At 49.8% G+C, this 17,517-nt stretch overlaps 1 protein-coding gene across 1 annotated transcript; it reads right to left on the bottom strand.

Moving 5' to 3' along the window:
- Positions 1–5,511: 5,511 nt before the first annotated feature.
- KLK5 (kallikrein related peptidase 5) lies at positions 5,512–15,853 on the bottom strand. The gene is made up of 7 exons (XM_081511432.1): positions 15,645–15,853; positions 15,375–15,525; positions 15,001–15,084; positions 12,152–12,416; positions 10,933–11,189; positions 10,660–10,793; positions 5,512–6,025 (listed from the first exon to the last, which is right to left on the bottom strand). The coding sequence occupies exons 3-7, from the start codon at positions 15,071–15,073 to the stop codon at positions 5,870–5,872; spliced, it is 885 nt and encodes a 294-aa protein (XP_081367558.1). The 5' UTR covers positions 15,074–15,084; positions 15,375–15,525; positions 15,645–15,853; the 3' UTR covers positions 5,512–5,869.
- Between the last annotated feature and the right edge of the window lie 1,664 nt (positions 15,854–17,517).

The following is a 17,517-nucleotide window of genomic DNA, read 5'->3' as shown; positions in this document are numbered from 1 at the left end:
GAGTCTCATTTAACGAGTGAGGGATACACAGTGGTATCAGAAGGTGGCCACGGTGAATAGAAACAGCACGCACAGCTTCCACAGTCTTGCAGAAGAGGTTCAGCGCCTCACTATCTGTGCAAGATGTGGCTTGGTCATTTGACAAGTTCATTTCTTTCTTTCTTTTACTGCCTTTAGACCTTAGGTCAGAGGCTGAATATCATACACACATCGTTATGAACATTATCATTGCTGGTTTACACGGAATCCCTCTCTTATCTGTCTCCTCTCCCTCCCTCCTTCCCTCTCTGTCTTCTCTCTTCCCTTCTCTCCCTTCCTTCCTCCTTCCTGCCCTCCTTCAGCCTCACAAACTATGTCATGTAGCTCTTATATGTATTTTTAACTTATGTCACTGGCGTTGGATTACACATCCCCCTCTCTTCCAAGTCGCTTTTCAAACAAGCGCTGTGTTTGTAAGACCCTTCCACACTCTTCTTGTTCCTGTGTCTGCCTCGTTGCAGGAACTCCACGGAGGGTGTCCCCCACGTTCACCCGAGAGTCTCCCTTGGGATGGACACTCCATGGCTGCCATCTCTGAGACACCCCAAAGAACATTTGCAGGGCACATCCTCGTTCGCGTCCCCTTGTGGGTGTGTAAGAATTTATTCGGGATGGATAGCCAGGAGAGAAATGGCTGAATCATGGGGTGTGTGTATACTTAATTTGATGAAATAGTGCCAGAATCCTTCCTCAGAATTGAAACCACCACACGTACCCAAGCGGCGCCTGAATATTCTAATGTCCATAATCCCTAACAATACTTCGCACTACGCATCCTCCTAATTTTCTCCACCCTGATGGGCGTAAAGTAGGATCTTGTTGTTTCAGTTTACATTTCTATGATAACTAATGAGTTTGAACATCCTCTCATTTGCATAGCTTTTTTGCAAATTGTCTATTCAAATCCTTTACCTATTCCCCTAAGGGTGTCCATCTTATTGCTTACCAATTCACAGGTTGTTCTTGTTGTTCAGTCAGTAAGTCAAGTCGTGTCCAACTCTTTGCGACCCCATGGACTGCAGCACATCAGGCTTCCCCGTCCCTCACTGTCTCCCCAACTTTCCTCAAACTCACGTCCATTGATTCATTGATGCCATTGAACCATCTCATCCTCTGTTGCCCCCCTCCTCCTCCCATCTTCAATCTTTCCCAGCATCAGGGTCTTTTCCAATGAGTTGGCTCTTTGCATCAGGTGGCCAAAGTATTGGAGCTTCAGCTTCAACATCAGTCCTTCCAATGAATATTCAGGACTGATCTCCTTTAGGATGGACTGGTTTGATCTCCTGGCAATCCAAGGGATGCTCAAGAGTCTTCCCCAGCAACACAATTTGAAAGCATCATTTCTTCAATGTTCAGCCTATTATAGGCATTGGTCTCTTTTCCATCTTTTCCCCTGGTTCATGTTTGATTTTACAAATAATTTCTCCCATTCTGACAAATGTCTATTAAAGGTCTATTTTACCCTCCTTTAAACCCAAATTCTGAATTTTGTCATAATCAACCTAACCAATGTTTTGATATAATATCTTTGCTTTCAAAGTCTTAAGAAGTCATTCCTTGTCCCAGAGATTCAAAGATATTCTCCTTGATTTTTTTCTACTGACTTTATAACTCTATCTCTTCCATATTGGTCTCTAATACTTCTAAACTTCACTTTCTTGTGTGGTGTCAGATAGGAATCTGGGTTTATTTTCCTCCTCATAGTGAGCCAGTTTTCTTAATACCATTAATTAAGTGTACCGTATTTCCCCTATTAATAAATAGGGTTAAGAGAACTATTAAATTCCCTTTTAAAATTTCCCCTATTAGTTTGAGTTGCTACTTTACCATATTTATATACATCTTATATAGTATTTTATATAATATTACATTGAGTTCCCATGAGTTCTTTCTGAGCTCCTTCTCTGTGTCACTGACCCATTTATCTGTTCTTTGACTAAGGCTTCACTTAAAAACTACATTCCTTTTGTTTTGTAGTATATCTAGTAGGGCAAGAAGCTTATTTCTTGCACCACCGTAACCCTATTCTCACTGCTTACATCACCGTGCAGGAAACACATTGATCCTCTCCACCCTTCATGGGAACTATTTACCGGTACCTATTCCATCCTGGTCTCCCTGTCGGAAAAGGCACATCTTCACTCAGGAAGAGAAAGTCGAACCTGCCAAGGAAAATCGGCACAATGTCTTTGCTTAGCTTTTAGTTCCTGGAAACTATTTTCCCCACCATCTCCTCCGTATCAGCATACTAAAAACCAACTCCAGTAGCTCAGACACTTGAGGTTTTTTAAAAAATACATTTATTTATTTGTTTCATTTTGGGCTGCGCTCCGTCTTTGTTGCGCCAAGCGGTGGCTACTGTGTCGCTGTGGTGCGCAGGCTTCTAACGGCGGTGCTTCTCTCGCTGCAGAGCACGGGCTCTAGGCCGGCAGGCTCAGAAGTTGCCCAGCTCCGGCTCAGCCGCCCCGCGGCATGTGGGACCTTCCCAGGCCAGCGATCAAAACGGTGTCCCTTGCATTCCAAGGCGGATTCTTAACCACTGGACCCCCAGGGAAGCCCTGACACTTGAGGTTTTATTCTGTTTCAAGCCCAGGTGTTGGAAGTCCATGCCTGAAGCATATTCTTAAGCGAGTCACCAAGAACGCAGGATTCCTCTTGCTTCTTGCGACCCAATCTTTATCCTGTGATTTTTATCCTCGGAGTGGCGGGTCTGCCTCAGGGCACCTACATGCCAGGTGGTAAGAGGGGGAAAGGTGCAAACATGATGCTCTCCTTTTTATCAGCAAAACAAAAACTTCCCCGGGAAAACCCGGCTGCTAGTCTTCAGCTGCTGTCTTACTGCTTAGAACTGGATCACGTGGCCACCCAGAGGTTGGATGAACGTCTTTACTTAGGTCACGTGCCATGCCACGGCAATAGAGGGTCTCAGGTGGTGATGCGGTGCAGAGAATGACGACCACCTCTTTGACTTCTGCCTCCTGGCCCACACACTTCCCCTCTGATCCCCTGCTGACCCTGAAGCCTAAATCCACCAAGTATGCTTCAGGTTTCCGCCATCATGAGAAAGAAGAATGCGGATGGGTTGGCTGAAGAATCAAAGCACACTGCCTCTCCTAAACGCTTTTCACCATAGTTTTGTTTTCGCAATTTTGGGGTGGTGGTGGTAATATTTATTTATTTGGCTGTACCGGGTCTTAGTTGCGGCATGTGGGATCTATTTCCCTGACCGGGGATGGAACCCAGGCCCCCTGCCTGGGGAGCGCCGAATCTTAGCCACTGGACCACCAGGCAAGTCCAACAAATGTTACATTAGGAAAAACGTAAGCTGTTTAAATCTACTGAAGAGCCTAGAAACTACTCCAGTACTTATCCAAAGTAAAAATGGGTAAGTTGAAGTATGCTTACACAATAACACACAGGGCAACGGTGAGAAGGAAACGTTCACCTCTATAGACAAAAATCTGGGTGAACTGAGAGCAAATACAATATTGAAATCTGGATTCTGAAGACCAAAACTCCTGTCCCCAGATGTGTCTGTTTCCTAGGCTGCCACAGCCTGCAGCCTGTTCTCAGGGGCACTGCCCCGCGGGTTGCTGCTGAAGGAGGGATGACGGACCGCTCAGCCCATACTAGGTGGCCCCACCTCCTTAGCCATAGCTGATTGGATCCAGAGTCAGCACCTGACCCACGAGCAGCCAATCAGATTTTTTCCTCTCTGTTGATTGTGAACTAAGACAACCCAATCACTGGAGCCAGTTGTCCCGGAAGTGATGAGAAAACAGAGGAGGACCTTTTCAGAAAATGAGAAGAGACCATGAAAGCAAGATTGCATGGGGAAAGAGTGAGCCATCCCAGAGGCAACTATCTGGCCCATTGTTTTCCAACTGCAAGTCATGGACAGTCTGTTGATAATGCACCTCCTTTTTTAACTTTGGCCAATAAGCAGCTCCGTTTTGTTTTCCACCAACATCTGGAATGATGTGCTTAGCACTGTCACCATCTGGCTTTAAAACCTCTGGTGGCTTCCCAACCTCTTAGAAAAACAAACAAACCAGCTTCCAGATATATTGGTCTTCTTTGCGTTCTGAGAAATGCCCAATCCCATCACCATCTTGCAGCCCTTGCCCTTATCCTTTTATCTGGAATTCCAGGTCCCAGACACTCATGGGGCTGGTCACTTTTCATCTCACACGCTGTTGTTGTTTAGTCACTAAGTCGTGTCTGACTCTTTGGGACCCTATGGACTGTAGCCCACCAGCCTCTTCTGTCCATGGGATTTTCTAGGTAAGAACACTGGAGTGGGCTGCCATTTCCTTCTCCAGGTGATCTTCCCAACACAGGGATAGAACTTGCGTGTCCTGCATTAGCAGACAGATTCTTTACCATTGAGCCACCGGAGAAACCCTTCACTCGCAGGTCTCAGCTCAAATGCCTCCTCCTCTGAGAGGCCCTTTACATTAGTCTCTTGTTGCCGATGTAACAAATTATCACAAACTTAGTAGCGTACAACAGAAATTACTGTCTTACGGTTCTGGAGGTCAGATGTTCACAGTGTTGTCTCACTGGGCTAAAATCAAGGCCCTGGCAGACAGGACTGAATTCCTTTTGGGAGCTCTAGGGGAAAATCCATTTATGTGCCTTTTTCATTATCTGCATTCCTAGGCTCACGGCCCCTCCCTTCATCTTCAGAGCCATCAACATAGCATCATCCAGTCTCTCTCTCATTTCGACTCCGTACCCTGCTTCCTTCTTATAAGGGCCCTTTGGCTTATGTTGGCCTCTCCCTCTCAAAATCCTTAATTTAGTCACAGCTGCAAAATCCTCTGCCATATAAAGTCATGGGGCTACCCTGGTAGCTCATACAGTGAAGAACCTGCCTGCAATGTGGGAGGCCTGGGTTTGATCCCTGGGTCAGAAAGAACCCCTGAAGAAGGAAACGGCAACCCATCCAGTATTCTTGCCTGGGAAATCCCTCGGACAGAGGAGCCTGATGGGCTACAGCCCCTGGGGTCACAAAGAGTTGGACACGACTCAGCAACTAACACACATAAAGTCACATATTCACAGATTCCAAGGATTAGGATGTGGACACCTTGGGGTGAGGGTGAGGGTGGCTACTGCTCCCCCACACCCTTCCGACCATCCAGTATAAATACACCCTCCCCCCAATATTCCTTTTTTTCCCCCATGCCCTGTTCTCCTTTTATTCATATCACTTACATACTTATTAGAGTATAAAATGTGTTTGTCTATCTTTTCTGATCTGCCCGCTGTAGTATCCCCAGCATGCAGACCCATTCCTGGCAGGAAATCACCAGTCGATCAGCATTTGTGAATAAATTGAAAAGTTGGCTGAAGAAATCTTTCCTGCAATTGCAATGATGGCCCAACAGAGCAAACAGCAGTGCAGAGGGGCCAGTGACTTGTTCCTGGCCACCCGGCCATTCAAGGAAGAGACTGTACACATGGAGCCCCCTTCTCAGATGCTTTATTTCTGGGATCAAATCTGGGTCACAGCTGCAGAGAAGGTGGACTCTGGACCTGCGGAAGGAAGCACTGGGGAGACTGAGGTGCAGCCTTCACCCTGGGCATTATGGGAACTGTCTTCAGGATCCGACCAGAAGGACTGGTCTCTCCACTGTCCGGGGAGGGGGACCTTGACTCCAGGAGACGGGTGGAGGGGACGCGCTGGAGAGATGAGCAACCTCAGCATTTTAGGGAAGGAACTGGGGTCTGGGAGGAGTGTCAGGGTCCCTGCAGGGGCGAGAACTTGTGGGGTGGGGTACTGGGGAGGGCAAGAGGAGTCCAGAATGCTGGGTCCAGGGATGAATCACGAATTGGACTTGATAGTGTCCTGGATCCACTTGGTGAACCGACAGAGGTTGGTGTAGACGCCGGGTCTGTTGGGCTGGGCGCAGGGGAAGTCTCCCCAGGACACGAGGCCCTGCAGGGAACCATTGCAGACCACGGGGCCCCCGGAATCACCCTGTGGAGGAGAGAGGGAGGCACAGAGAGGCATTGATGCGGGGAGGTGGGGGGAGGGGGTCACACAGATGAGGAAGACACCCGAGAACGAGAACAGAGACACAGAGCGAAACAGGTAAAAAGACACACGGAGGGCATGTTACTCTTTCACCCCAAGTCCACCCTTTAGAAATGCCCTTTGTTCCTCTCTGGGCTTCCCAGGTGGCTCAGATGGTATAGAATCCACCTGCAATGCAGGAGACCTGGGTTTGATTACCTGGATCAGGAAGATCCCCTGGAGAAGGGACTGGCTACCCACTCCAGTATACTTGCCTGGAGAATCCCATGGCCAGAGGAGCCTGGCGGGCTACAGTCCATGGAGTTGCAAAGAGTTGGACACGGCTGAGCGACTAACACGCACTGACCCTTTGCCCCTCTTTTCTGTCTCCCTCATGGTCTGTCTCTGTGTTTCCTTCTATTTCTTTCTCACTCTTCCCTCCAACCTTGGAATACCGAGTTTCTCCTTCTGGATACGCCTTCCTTTCCCTTCCTCACTCTTCACCCATCCTTGACACCAATCCGCCTTGTACCTATACCTCAATTTTGCAGAGGAGCAGTCGTCAACCCCTGGGTGAAACTTTTTCAGCCTGGCACCGCTAACATTCTGCAGGCTCGATCAGTCATGTAGTTGTGACTCTGCAACCCCATGGACTGTGCCCGCCAGGCTCCTCTGTCCATGAGATTCTCCCGGCAAGAATACTGGAGTGGGTTGTTATTTCCTCCTCCAAGGGACCTTCCTGACTCAGGGATGGAACCTGTGTCTCTGGTGGCTTTTGCACTGGCAGGTGGATTCTTTACCACTGAGCCACCTGGGAAACCCACTGAGACCAGACAGTTCTTCGCTGTGGGTGGCTGTCTTGTGCATTGTAAGACATTTAGCAGCATCCCTCCAGCCACTGCACTCTAGGAGCTCCCTCCCTCCCCAGACACACTGAGACGACCAAGAACATCCTCAGGCCTTGTCACATGTGCCCCGGGGGTTCGGAATTGAGGATCACTCTCAGGGACTAATTTGGGTTGCCTGTGCTTAACTCCCTTAGCTCCCTGTAATTACCCTTCCTGTAATAATACTAGGCATTTTTCCTGTCATTTCTTGTTTATGTTTATGCAAAATCCCTCCGACCTGGCTTCTTCTCGTATTATAATGCAGATGCTGTTTTCCAGGCAAGAAAAGCCCTGCTGCCCTAATCGCTAAATTTCAACTTTTTTGTGGTTTAATTTCTCTCCTTTTTTGTTCACTCTTGTTTAATATCCCTGCAGAGTTCCTTTCACTCGGCAGTGAGTTAACTGCTCTGAGCCTTGGCTCCTTGTCTGTAAAACAGAGTTAATAATAATGGTTAAATGGGTTAATTGAGCTGATGCTTCTGAACCACTTAAAAAGAGTGTATGGCAAGTAATTAGCTCCTATTATTATAGTATGATTGTTATTACTTCTTGCTTTTAGTGGCCACGCCCAGACCACATTGGGTATGAAAAAGTCACTTGAGGTTTAGGCAAAAAAAAACAAGGTACTACCCCTGGCTACAGAAAGGCTACGTATTTTACGATGTTGACATCTGGATACTGAGTGAAGTAAGACAGACAAAGAAAAAAATCTCTTTTATGTGGAATCTAAAAAGAAATGATACACATGATCTTATTTACAAAACAGAAAGAGACTCACAGGCTTACAGAACAATTTACGCCTGGCAAAGGGGAATGGATAGTTAGGGAGTTTGGGCTGGACATGTACATGCTGCTGTATTTCAAATGGATAACCAATAAGGACCTACTAGAGAGAACGTGCAACTCAGTCTCATGTGGTAGCCTGGATGGGAGGGGAGTTTGGGGGGAGAATGGATACATGTATATGTATGACTGGGTCCCTTGGCTGTTCACCAGAAACTATCACAACATTGTTAATCGGCTCCACCCCAATACAAAATTAAAAGCTTTTTTTTTTTTTTAAAGACGTTGGTATCTGAATCAGATGTTCTTTCTTCTCATAAAACCCCCTCCATCCAGATGTGTGTGCTCCCAGTGTTAAGCTGGTGGACCTGGGAAGTTTTTGCAATTGTTACATTTGTAAGATTTTTGGGATTGGGGAGCTTTTCCCAGACATCAGAATGGGTCTGGAGTGCTGTCTGAGCCCACAGCTTACTAAACACCAATATTACTGAACATACATCCTGCCAGCAGAGAGCTTGTTAATTTACATTCCTCTAGACCCTTTGGAGGGGGTTTCCCAGGTGGCACTAGTGGTAAAGAACCCACCTGCCAAATGCAGGAGACAAAAGAGATCCAGGTTTGATCCCTGGGTTGGGAAGATACCCTGGAGAAGGAAATGGCAATCCACGCCATTATTCTCAGCCTGGAGAGTCCCATGGACAGAGAAGCCTGGTGGGCTACAGCCCATGGGGTCACAAAGAGTCAGACTAGGCTGAAGCAACTTGGCAGGCATCCAGAGCCTTTGGGGACCTGAATATAGGGAAGGGTCCTGAGCTGTAACAGTTTAATTTCTGTCATCCTCAACAAACAGAGCTCCCATGAGAACATTAAGAAGCTGTGTCCTGGGAATCAAGAAATATTTGCTGAACACTGGGTTCCACTCATCCTTCCACTCTCAACCTCTGTCCCCTAAACATGCTGGCTCTTTTCTTTAATTCTTTGAATCAGCAGGACTCCTTCCTGCCTCAGGGCCTTTGCACTTGCTTTTCTCGCTCCTAACTTCTGCAAGGCTGGCTCCTGTCTGTCATTCAATCTCTGTGCAGATGTCACCTCTTCAAGGTCCTTCCAACCACCCTTCTGTATCTTACTCCCCCATCACTTGCTATCATAAAACTACATTTTATTTTCTGCACAGTCCTTACCACTTTCTGAAATTACCCTGTTTATGCAGTTTCTTGACCGTAGGATTTTTTTTTTAAACTTTTTACTACACCAACAACTTTGTGATCAATCCTGTCTATTAAATACTGCCTTTTAAAAAATACCCCTAGTTCCTGTTTTCCTCTTTTGAGATGTTTTACGAGAATTTGTCAGAAAACTTTCCTACTACAGATTTTGTGGGAATAAGACTCTTCAGACTGCACTTGCCTGAAAAGTGCCAAAATAAATAAGACAAACCTGTGATGTTTGCTGGGGCTTCCCTGGTGGCTCAGATGGTAAAGAATCTGCCTGCCATGCAGGTGACCGGGGTTCGATCCCTGGGTGGGGAAGATCCCCTGGAGCAGGGAGTGGCAACCCACTCTAGGATTCTTGCGTGGGAGATCCCATGGACAGAGGAGCCTGGCGGGCTACAGTCCATGGGGTCGCAAAGAGTCAGACACGACTGAGTAACTGAACACATGTGATGTATGTGGTATGAAGGGTGGCCCCTTAGATGTAGTATGTTTTTTCAAGCCTGTCCATACAACACAGGCTTGATCTCTTCCTTGAGACCAGTGCTGTCTAACGCAGTGGCCACTAGCTACATGGTGTTCTTGAGCACTTGAAACACGGCTAGCCCCAACTGAGATATGCTGTCAATGGAAAAGGACACACTGGCGCAAACAAAAAAACAAACAAGAGAAAAACAGGAAAAAGAAAAGCCATTGAAAAACATCCACACTAGCTTTCAAAGACTTACTGTGAGAATCAAAGCATGTAAAACATCTCATTCCTAATTCTTACATATCAATTACATTTTGAAATGGTGGTACTTAGGATACATGGGATCAAATAGTGTATATTATTATTGCATGTGTGTGCACGCTCAGTCATGTCGAACACTTTGGGACCCCATAGACTGTAGCCCACCAGGCTCCTCGGTCCATGGGATTCTCCAGGCAGGAATACTGGAGTGGGCTGCCATTTCCTTCTCCAGGGGATCTTCCTCACCCAGGGATCAAACTTTTGTCTCCTCATTGACAGGCGCATTCCTTACCACTGAGCCACCATTATTATTATTATTATCGTCATTATCATTATTATTATTTGCTGGGTCTTCATTGCAGCGTGTGGGCTTAGTTGCCCCGTGGTATGTGGGAGTTTATTTCCCCGAACCAGGGATCAAACCCATGTCCCCATGTCCCCGGCAATGCAAGGTAGATTCTCAACCCCTGGGCTACCAGGGAAATCCCAAGCTATATTATTAAAATAGTTAATTTCACTTGTTTGTTTTTATGTATTTATTTTTCTACGTGTAACTATGTGTGAAAGTGTTAGTCGCTCAGTTGTGTCTGACTCTCTGTGACCCCATGGACTGTATCCTTTAAGGCTCCTCTGTCCAAGGGATTCTCCAGGCAAGGATACTGCAGTGGGTTGCCATGCCCTCCTCCAGGGAATCTTCCTGACCCAGGGATTAAACCAGGTCTCCTGCACTGGACACAGATTCTTTACTGTCTGAGCCACCAGGGAAGCAGGAAGTTACGTGTAACTATCAGAATGTTTAAAATTACACGTAAGCCTGGCATGATATTTTTACTGGAAAGCATTGCTCCAGAATATGAGCTCTGTGGGAACAGAGGGTCTCACTGATTTGATCATCACGGGGTCCCTAGGACACAGCAAGGTTCCAGGTACATAGCTGCTTTCAGTGTGTATCAGCTGAATGAATGGAAAAGTCTCCAGCCTCACCTGGCAAGAATCTCTGCCCGCCTGGTCCCCAGCGCAGAACATGGTGTTATCTATTTGATTTGGATAGGCCTTCTTGCACTGGTCGTCCCTCAGCACTGTGATGTTCAAGCACTGGAGGGCCTTGGGGAAGGTAACTGTCGAACAGAGAGACCGCAGAGCGGGGCAAGTGGTGAGCGATGGAGGAAGATGGGGGAGGGGCAGAGTGCTCAGAGACGGAGGAGGGGAGAAGGCAGACATAGGTGGGCATCGAGAGAGAGAGACCTGGACACTCACCCTGGGGACTGCTGGTTGTTCCCCAGCCAGACACCAGGCAGCTGGTCCCAGCAGAGGGACAACGGGAGGCGATGTTGATGGGCCTGACATACGGAGTCTCGCGGATCCTTTTGTCCAGTTTGATGAGCATGAGGTCGTTGGAGTGGCCGGGGTGGGAGTAGCCAGGGTGGGCGATGGATTTGATACCCTGGAACAGCTGCTGCCCGGATTCATACACGGGTGACAGTGAGTGGTGGCCAAGACGAACTCTGAAAAATCTGAGGAAGACGGTGCTGATCACCCCACCGACTCTGATTCCGACCCCCATATGCAATGCCGACTCCCATGCCAAACCTACCCCCAACCCCAACTTCACCCCATCCTTAAACCCATCCCCAACACCATCTTTGCCTCCAACCCTTTGCCTAACCCCACCCCAGTCACAACGGCAAACGCATCTCCAGCCCGTCCCTAGCACCAACTCTAATCCTTTCCCCACACAAAGTGAAGTGAAAGTTGCTTAGTCGTGTCCGACTCTTTGCGACCCCATGGACTGTAGCCCACCAGGCTCCCCTGTCCATGGGATTCTCCAGGCCAGAATACTGGAGTGGTTGGCCTTTCCCTTCTCCAAGGGGTCTTCCCAACCCAGGTATCAAACCCAGGTCTCCTGCATTGCAGGCAGATTCTTTACCAGTTGAGCCACAATGGAAGCCCCCCACAAAAACCATGAACAAATGCATTCTCAACCCCAAATACAACCATCCTCAATCTCACATCTAACCATGCATGCTAAGTCACTTCAGTTGTGTCCAACCATTTGCAACCCCATGGACCATACCCCACCAGGCTCCTCTATCCATGGGATTCTCCAGGCAAGAATACTGGAGTGGGTTGCCATGTCCTCCTCCAGGGGATTTTCCCTACCCAGGGATCGAACCCGCGTCTCCTGTGTCTCCTGCCCTGCATTCATAACCATCCAGGGCTTGCATTTCTAGCCTCAAATCCAGCTCATCCCTAACTCCACCCCCTACCACAACCCCCTCCCAGTCTAACGTCATCCCCGCCCCACTCTCCCAGCTCCATTCTAAATCCCGTCCCCAAGTCTGCCACCTCTTGCTCCCTCGTCCCCATTCCATCCTCACCAGATCCCCCATGCCCAGCCCCATCCCACCCTCACCAGACCCCCCATGCCCCTCCCCCAGCCCACCCCCCCAGCCCTCCTCTTGGGGTCCCCACTCACCGCTTGCGGCAGTGGGCAGCCGTGAGCAGCCACTGCGGGTCCACCAGCACGGCCCCACAGTAGAGCTTGTTGAATCTCACCAACAGCGCACCCTGCCACGGCTGGCTGTTCCTCTCGCAGTCGGTCCCATTCACGATGCGGCTGCTGCTGCTGTCATCCGCCCGGGTGTCCTCCGTCGCCGCAGGCCTGAGGTCCTGGGTGCTCCCAGAGGGCCCGATGGCAGATGGGTCGTCGCAGGAAGTCGCATCGTTTGCAAGAACCTGGTCTGGGGACAGAAAGTGGGCGGGATGGAGCTCGGGGGCGGGGCTTGGACTCAGGGGGCGGGGCTAGGGGTGAGGCCTAGTTTCCAAAAGGGAGGAAGTCAGGCCTTCGAGAGCCAGGTCTGGGTTTGTGTGGGCAGAGCCTGAGATGTGGGTGGGGCTTAAAATAGACATGGGCAAGGCTAAGGCCAGGGTCACACGGAAGAGCCGATTCTATAAAAAGCCCTGACTTTGGAAGAAGAGGCCAGGACTGGGTTCTAGGAACTGTGGCCGGAACCGGAGGTGGAACCTGGCCCAAGGAGGTAAACCCAAAGAAGCTGGGGCTTTTCTTGGTGGAGGGGCACAGCCCAAGGATCCCTGACTGTAGATAAAGTCTGGACTTGGGGTATGGTTGAGGAAAAGAACTAGGAAAAGTGCTCAGACTGGGGCAGGGGGAACGGGTTCACCGGGCTGGGGGTTGGAGAGCAGAGTTGTTTTGTGAATTCAGAAACACAAATGTGAACCCTTCTTCCTCACACAAACCTGCAGAAAGGGACCCAGATACCCTACTCCATCACTGGTTCTCCCATCGCCTGTTCACCCGTTCGCTTGTTTGTGTTCTTGCTGAAGACCGAGACAAGCAAAACCCTGGCGCCATCTTCATTCACACGCGCTCTCCAAGAAACACGCACACAATGGCTGTCACAGACAGGCACACACACAGCGACATGTATCAGCCCCACACACAGCTCTGCCTCGTTGGTGCACATGCTCCCCAGGTACACTTATTCGGGGAAGGCTGACACTTTTCCAGTGGTCATGTATGGATGTGAGGGTTGGACTATAAAGAAAGCTGAGCGCCGAAGAATCGATGCTTTTGAACTGTGGTGTTGGAGAAGACTCTTGAGAGTCCCTTGGACTGCAAGGAGATCCAACCAGTCCATTCTAAAGGAAATCAGTCCTGAATATTCATTGGAAGGACTGATGTTGAAGCTGAAGCTCCAATATGTTGGCCACCTGATGCGAAGAGCTGACTTATTGGAAAAGACCCTGATGCTGGGAAAGATTGAAGGCAGGAGGAGAAGGGGACGATAGAGGATGAGATGGTTGGATGGCATCACTGACTCAATGGACATGAGTTTGAGTAAGCTCGGGGGTTGGTGATGGACAGAGAAGCCAGGTGTGCTGCAGTCTGTGGGGTTGCAAAGAGTCGGACACAACTGAGTGACTGAACTAAACTGACATGATCTCACTCACCCACACACAGTATCTTAGTGACCTGTATATATATATATACATATATATATATACCCTGTGCACAGACGTGTAGAGACTGCCTCTCACTTCTGCACACAGCACGATGGCATAGTGACAAGGTTAGATAGACTCTGTGGACCAAGCATGACACGGGGCAAGTCACCTAGCCTCATTCCCTGTCACACAGCCACTGTCTCGTGGTGCCAGCCTCTTCCGCACACTCAGTGTGTCACAGGAGGCAGTGAACTCCACACACACCACGGCATGGTCACACATACAACCCCTACAAACACACAGTCTTGGGACTTCCCTGGTGGTCTAGTGGCTAAGACTCCGAGCTCCTAACGCAGGGGGCCCAGGTTTGATCCATGGTCAGGGAGCTAGATCCTACAAACACACAGCCACATACAGTTACCCATACATAGAGCCTCAACCAACCACACAAAGTTGTTGTTGTTCAGTCACTCAATCGTGTCTGACTCTTTGCAACCCTATGGGCTGCAGCATGCCAGGCCTCCCTATCTCTCACTCTCTCCTGAAGTTTGCTCAAGTTCATGTCCATTGCATCAGTGATGCCATCCAGCCATCTCGTCCTCTGTCATCCCCTTCTCCTCCTGCCCTCAGTCTTTCCCAGCATCGGTGTCTTTTCCAATGAGTTGGCGCATCAGGTGACCAAAATACTGGAGCTTCAGCTTCAGCTTCAGCATCAATCCTTCCAATGAGTGTTTCAGGGTTGATTTCCCTTAAGATCGACTGGTTTGATCTCCTTGCTGTCAAACCAGTGAGCAATATCTGTAGCTGTCACAAAGAGAGCCACCCATAACCACCCATAACCTCGCACCCAGCCACAATCACACAATCACAAACGGCTACCTGAAGGCAACTAGCCACACATTTTCATGGCACCAAGCACTTTTGTTAGACACGATCCTGTGACACAGGGACAGAAACCAGCCGGCATCCATACACACAGCCAAACAGCCACACATGCAGTAGCACTCACAGCGTACACACAGCCACCCACACAGTCATTGAAACACACACATCGTCTTAGATGCACACACACTTAGTCACACAATCACATGTACAGTCTCAAAGGGGAGTCCCACCTGTCACAGATAGTCACTTGATATGGGAAAAGGCACCACACACTCACACTCACACGCACAGACACACACACGCTCACATACGTAGCAGTCCCACTGCCACACACAATCACAAATGCAGATTCGCAGTCACCCAACCTTGGGGCCATAACTACTCGCATGAGGTCCCCCAGGGTCACAGAGTCCCTGACAGCTCCCCCCTCCCCAGCACTGTGGGCCTGTGCGCACACACTGGGGTCCTGGTTACCTGCCGCCCCCAGAATCAGGGCTGTGATTAGGGCACAGACCATCCAGGTCCAGGGGGCTCCGGCCGTGGCCATGGTCTTTGCACCTGATGGAGGTGGGGGAGAAAAGGGTGGGCGGGTGATTCTGGGACCGCTTATCCCACCCCCATCTCCTTCCACCCTCTGTTGCTCAGAGCAGAGAGGGGCCATGAGGACCTGTTCCACCCAGAGCGCTGAGTTGAGGCTCGGGGGAAATTGTAGACTCCGGAGCATCCTCGCGTCTCCGGTCTCTGAGCGAGGGTGGGCATGGGATGGAGAGAGGACCCGGACGCATCCTTCCCAGACCAGAGCCCACGCGGAGCCGTCTCTTCGCCCTTCGCTCCTCCCCAGGGCTCACCTGCCGCGTCCCCCAGGTGGGGGTTGGGGACCCGGCTCCCCGCTCAGCCGCAGACTCTCAGGCCGCCGCCGCCGCCGCCGCGGTCCTGCAGCCGACACCTCCTCCTCCTCGGCTCCTGGCACCGGCCTGGGTTATAACCACCCACTGATCCCTGGGGCGCATTCCCAGGTTGTGAGGCGCCCTACCGGGCTTTAGCAACCACTCCTCAGGCCTTCCCCCCACCTCCACCCCCAGAGCACCCCCCACCCAGTCCCGAAAGCCACTCCCTACCTCCCTGGCCCCGGATGGGGAGGGGTCTCCCGAATTCTGGCCCCGGGGCCTCCCCGAGCCTCAAACCCAGCGCCTCCGCCCGCTCGGAAGCGCGCTCGGCTTGGGTTTTACGTCTTCCCCGCGCCTTCACTCGTTCGGCTTCCCCTGCCCTCCCGGCTCTGCTCCACCTTTCTCTCCGTGTTCCTCTTGCCTTGGAAACTTTCTGAGTCTCTTTCAGTACAAAGCGCCCAACCAGTGTCTCTTTCTGCTTTATTCTGTACAGCTTTATTGAGGTATGACTGAGCTACAATGACATGCTCATGTTCAATACGTACAACGTGATGCGTTCTGACCCACATTCATCCAACCATCACCCCAACCAGGATAATGAATGCATCCATCACCTCCAAAATTTGTTCATGCCCTTTTACGTGTTTCTGTGCTGTTCAATTAACCTCTCTTTCTCTACACCCTGGGTCTCTCTCTGTATCTTTTCTGTTACCTCTCTTTTCTGACTCTACCCTTGTCTGTCTCCTATCTCTATTCTGTCTCTGCGTCTTCTTCCTCTTCTTCTTCCTTCCCTCTCTCTCTCTGTCATTGAGTGCCTGTGTCTCTGCATCTCTCTGTCCCTCTGTCTCCCTTGCTGTCCACTTGGAGCCAGGAAGACTCTGGCCACCTTGCTGAGGGACCCCCTCAACACCTCCTCCTGACCCGCATCCAGGAACTGGTCCCTTGGGGGCAGAAAGGGACCCCCACAGGTGCCTTCCACAGACTGCCGGGTACAGCCAGGTGTGGGCAAGAGTTGGGCAGGGCCACCTGCCAATGAGGAAGGAAGCCAAGAGGCTGGGAGAAGGGTGGGTGGCTCCAGGCCCCTTGGGAAATGGGGCACTGGGTGGGGAACCCAAAGGGCGCCTCCTCCCTCTCTGGTTCTGGGCCATCCGGGGCTGCCTCTCCTGACCTCTTAGCATTCGGGCTCTTCTTTCGGTCGGCCCCCCAGCTTTAACTATGTCTCCAAGTCTCTGTCTCTGCTAGGATGTAAGAGCCAAAGACTCATCTGACACCTGCTTACTACTGAGCACCTACTGTGTGCCAACTCAGGTCTGTCTGTGAACAAAAACAGACAATGACGTCTGGAGACGCTGCTTTTGCAGAGCTCACGTTCCTTGAGGGCAAAAACCTGAGCTGTCTTGTTCACCTCTATAATCCAGAACCCGTTGACTGGGAGAATTTAGAGCCCTGAGGCTGGTTTCAGTGTGTAGGGGGAAAAAAAGTCAAGACCTAAGAGTCTGAGGCTTATTTTGCCTATTGCAATGAATATTTCATGCGTTAACGTGACAAATCCTGCATCCTACTTCTTTTAAGTTTATCTAACTCACCTTTTTAATTACAAATTCCAGGAAGGTTTTTGTTTGTTTGTTTTGGTTTGGGGAGAGTTCTCTTTTGCATTTTAATTTATTTTATTATTGAAGTAGAGTTGATTACAATGTTGTGTTAATTTCAAAGTTTGCCTTGATAAAATTTCACCTTCCTTTGGTTCTTGAGACATCTAAGCGTGCTTTTTCTCAGCTCTAAAGATGTTTAGGATTGAGAGACAGTCTGGAATGGCCACTCTGTGATAATTTCTGACATCATTCTACTCTATGCAGGGCACAACTGAGGTTGGCCATTCATGTTGGCGAAACAAATGGACCATCATCTCTGATCCTCCCTCTGAACCTATTTCTCTGCTCCTAATTTCAGCTCCCATGTTGGACCCTCGTTTCCCTTTCTCTGGGGAGCCACTTACTGTTCCATTCAGCTTCCTGGGAGGATGGCTGGCTTAGCCGGCCTTTTGGCTTTCTCAGAGATGGTGCAGTGGGACTAAGCGAGGAAGGTCTTTCTGAGGACAGGGCAG

The sequence above is a fragment of the Giraffa tippelskirchi genome, chromosome 7, assembly GCF_054371585.1.
Source record: "Giraffa tippelskirchi isolate mGirTip1 chromosome 7, T2T-mGirTip1v1.2.pri, whole genome shotgun sequence".
NCBI lineage: Eukaryota > Metazoa > Chordata > Mammalia > Artiodactyla > Giraffidae > Giraffa > Giraffa tippelskirchi.
The sequence above is the reverse complement of the archived record's forward strand: the minus strand, read 5'-3'. Positions and strand labels throughout refer to the sequence as shown.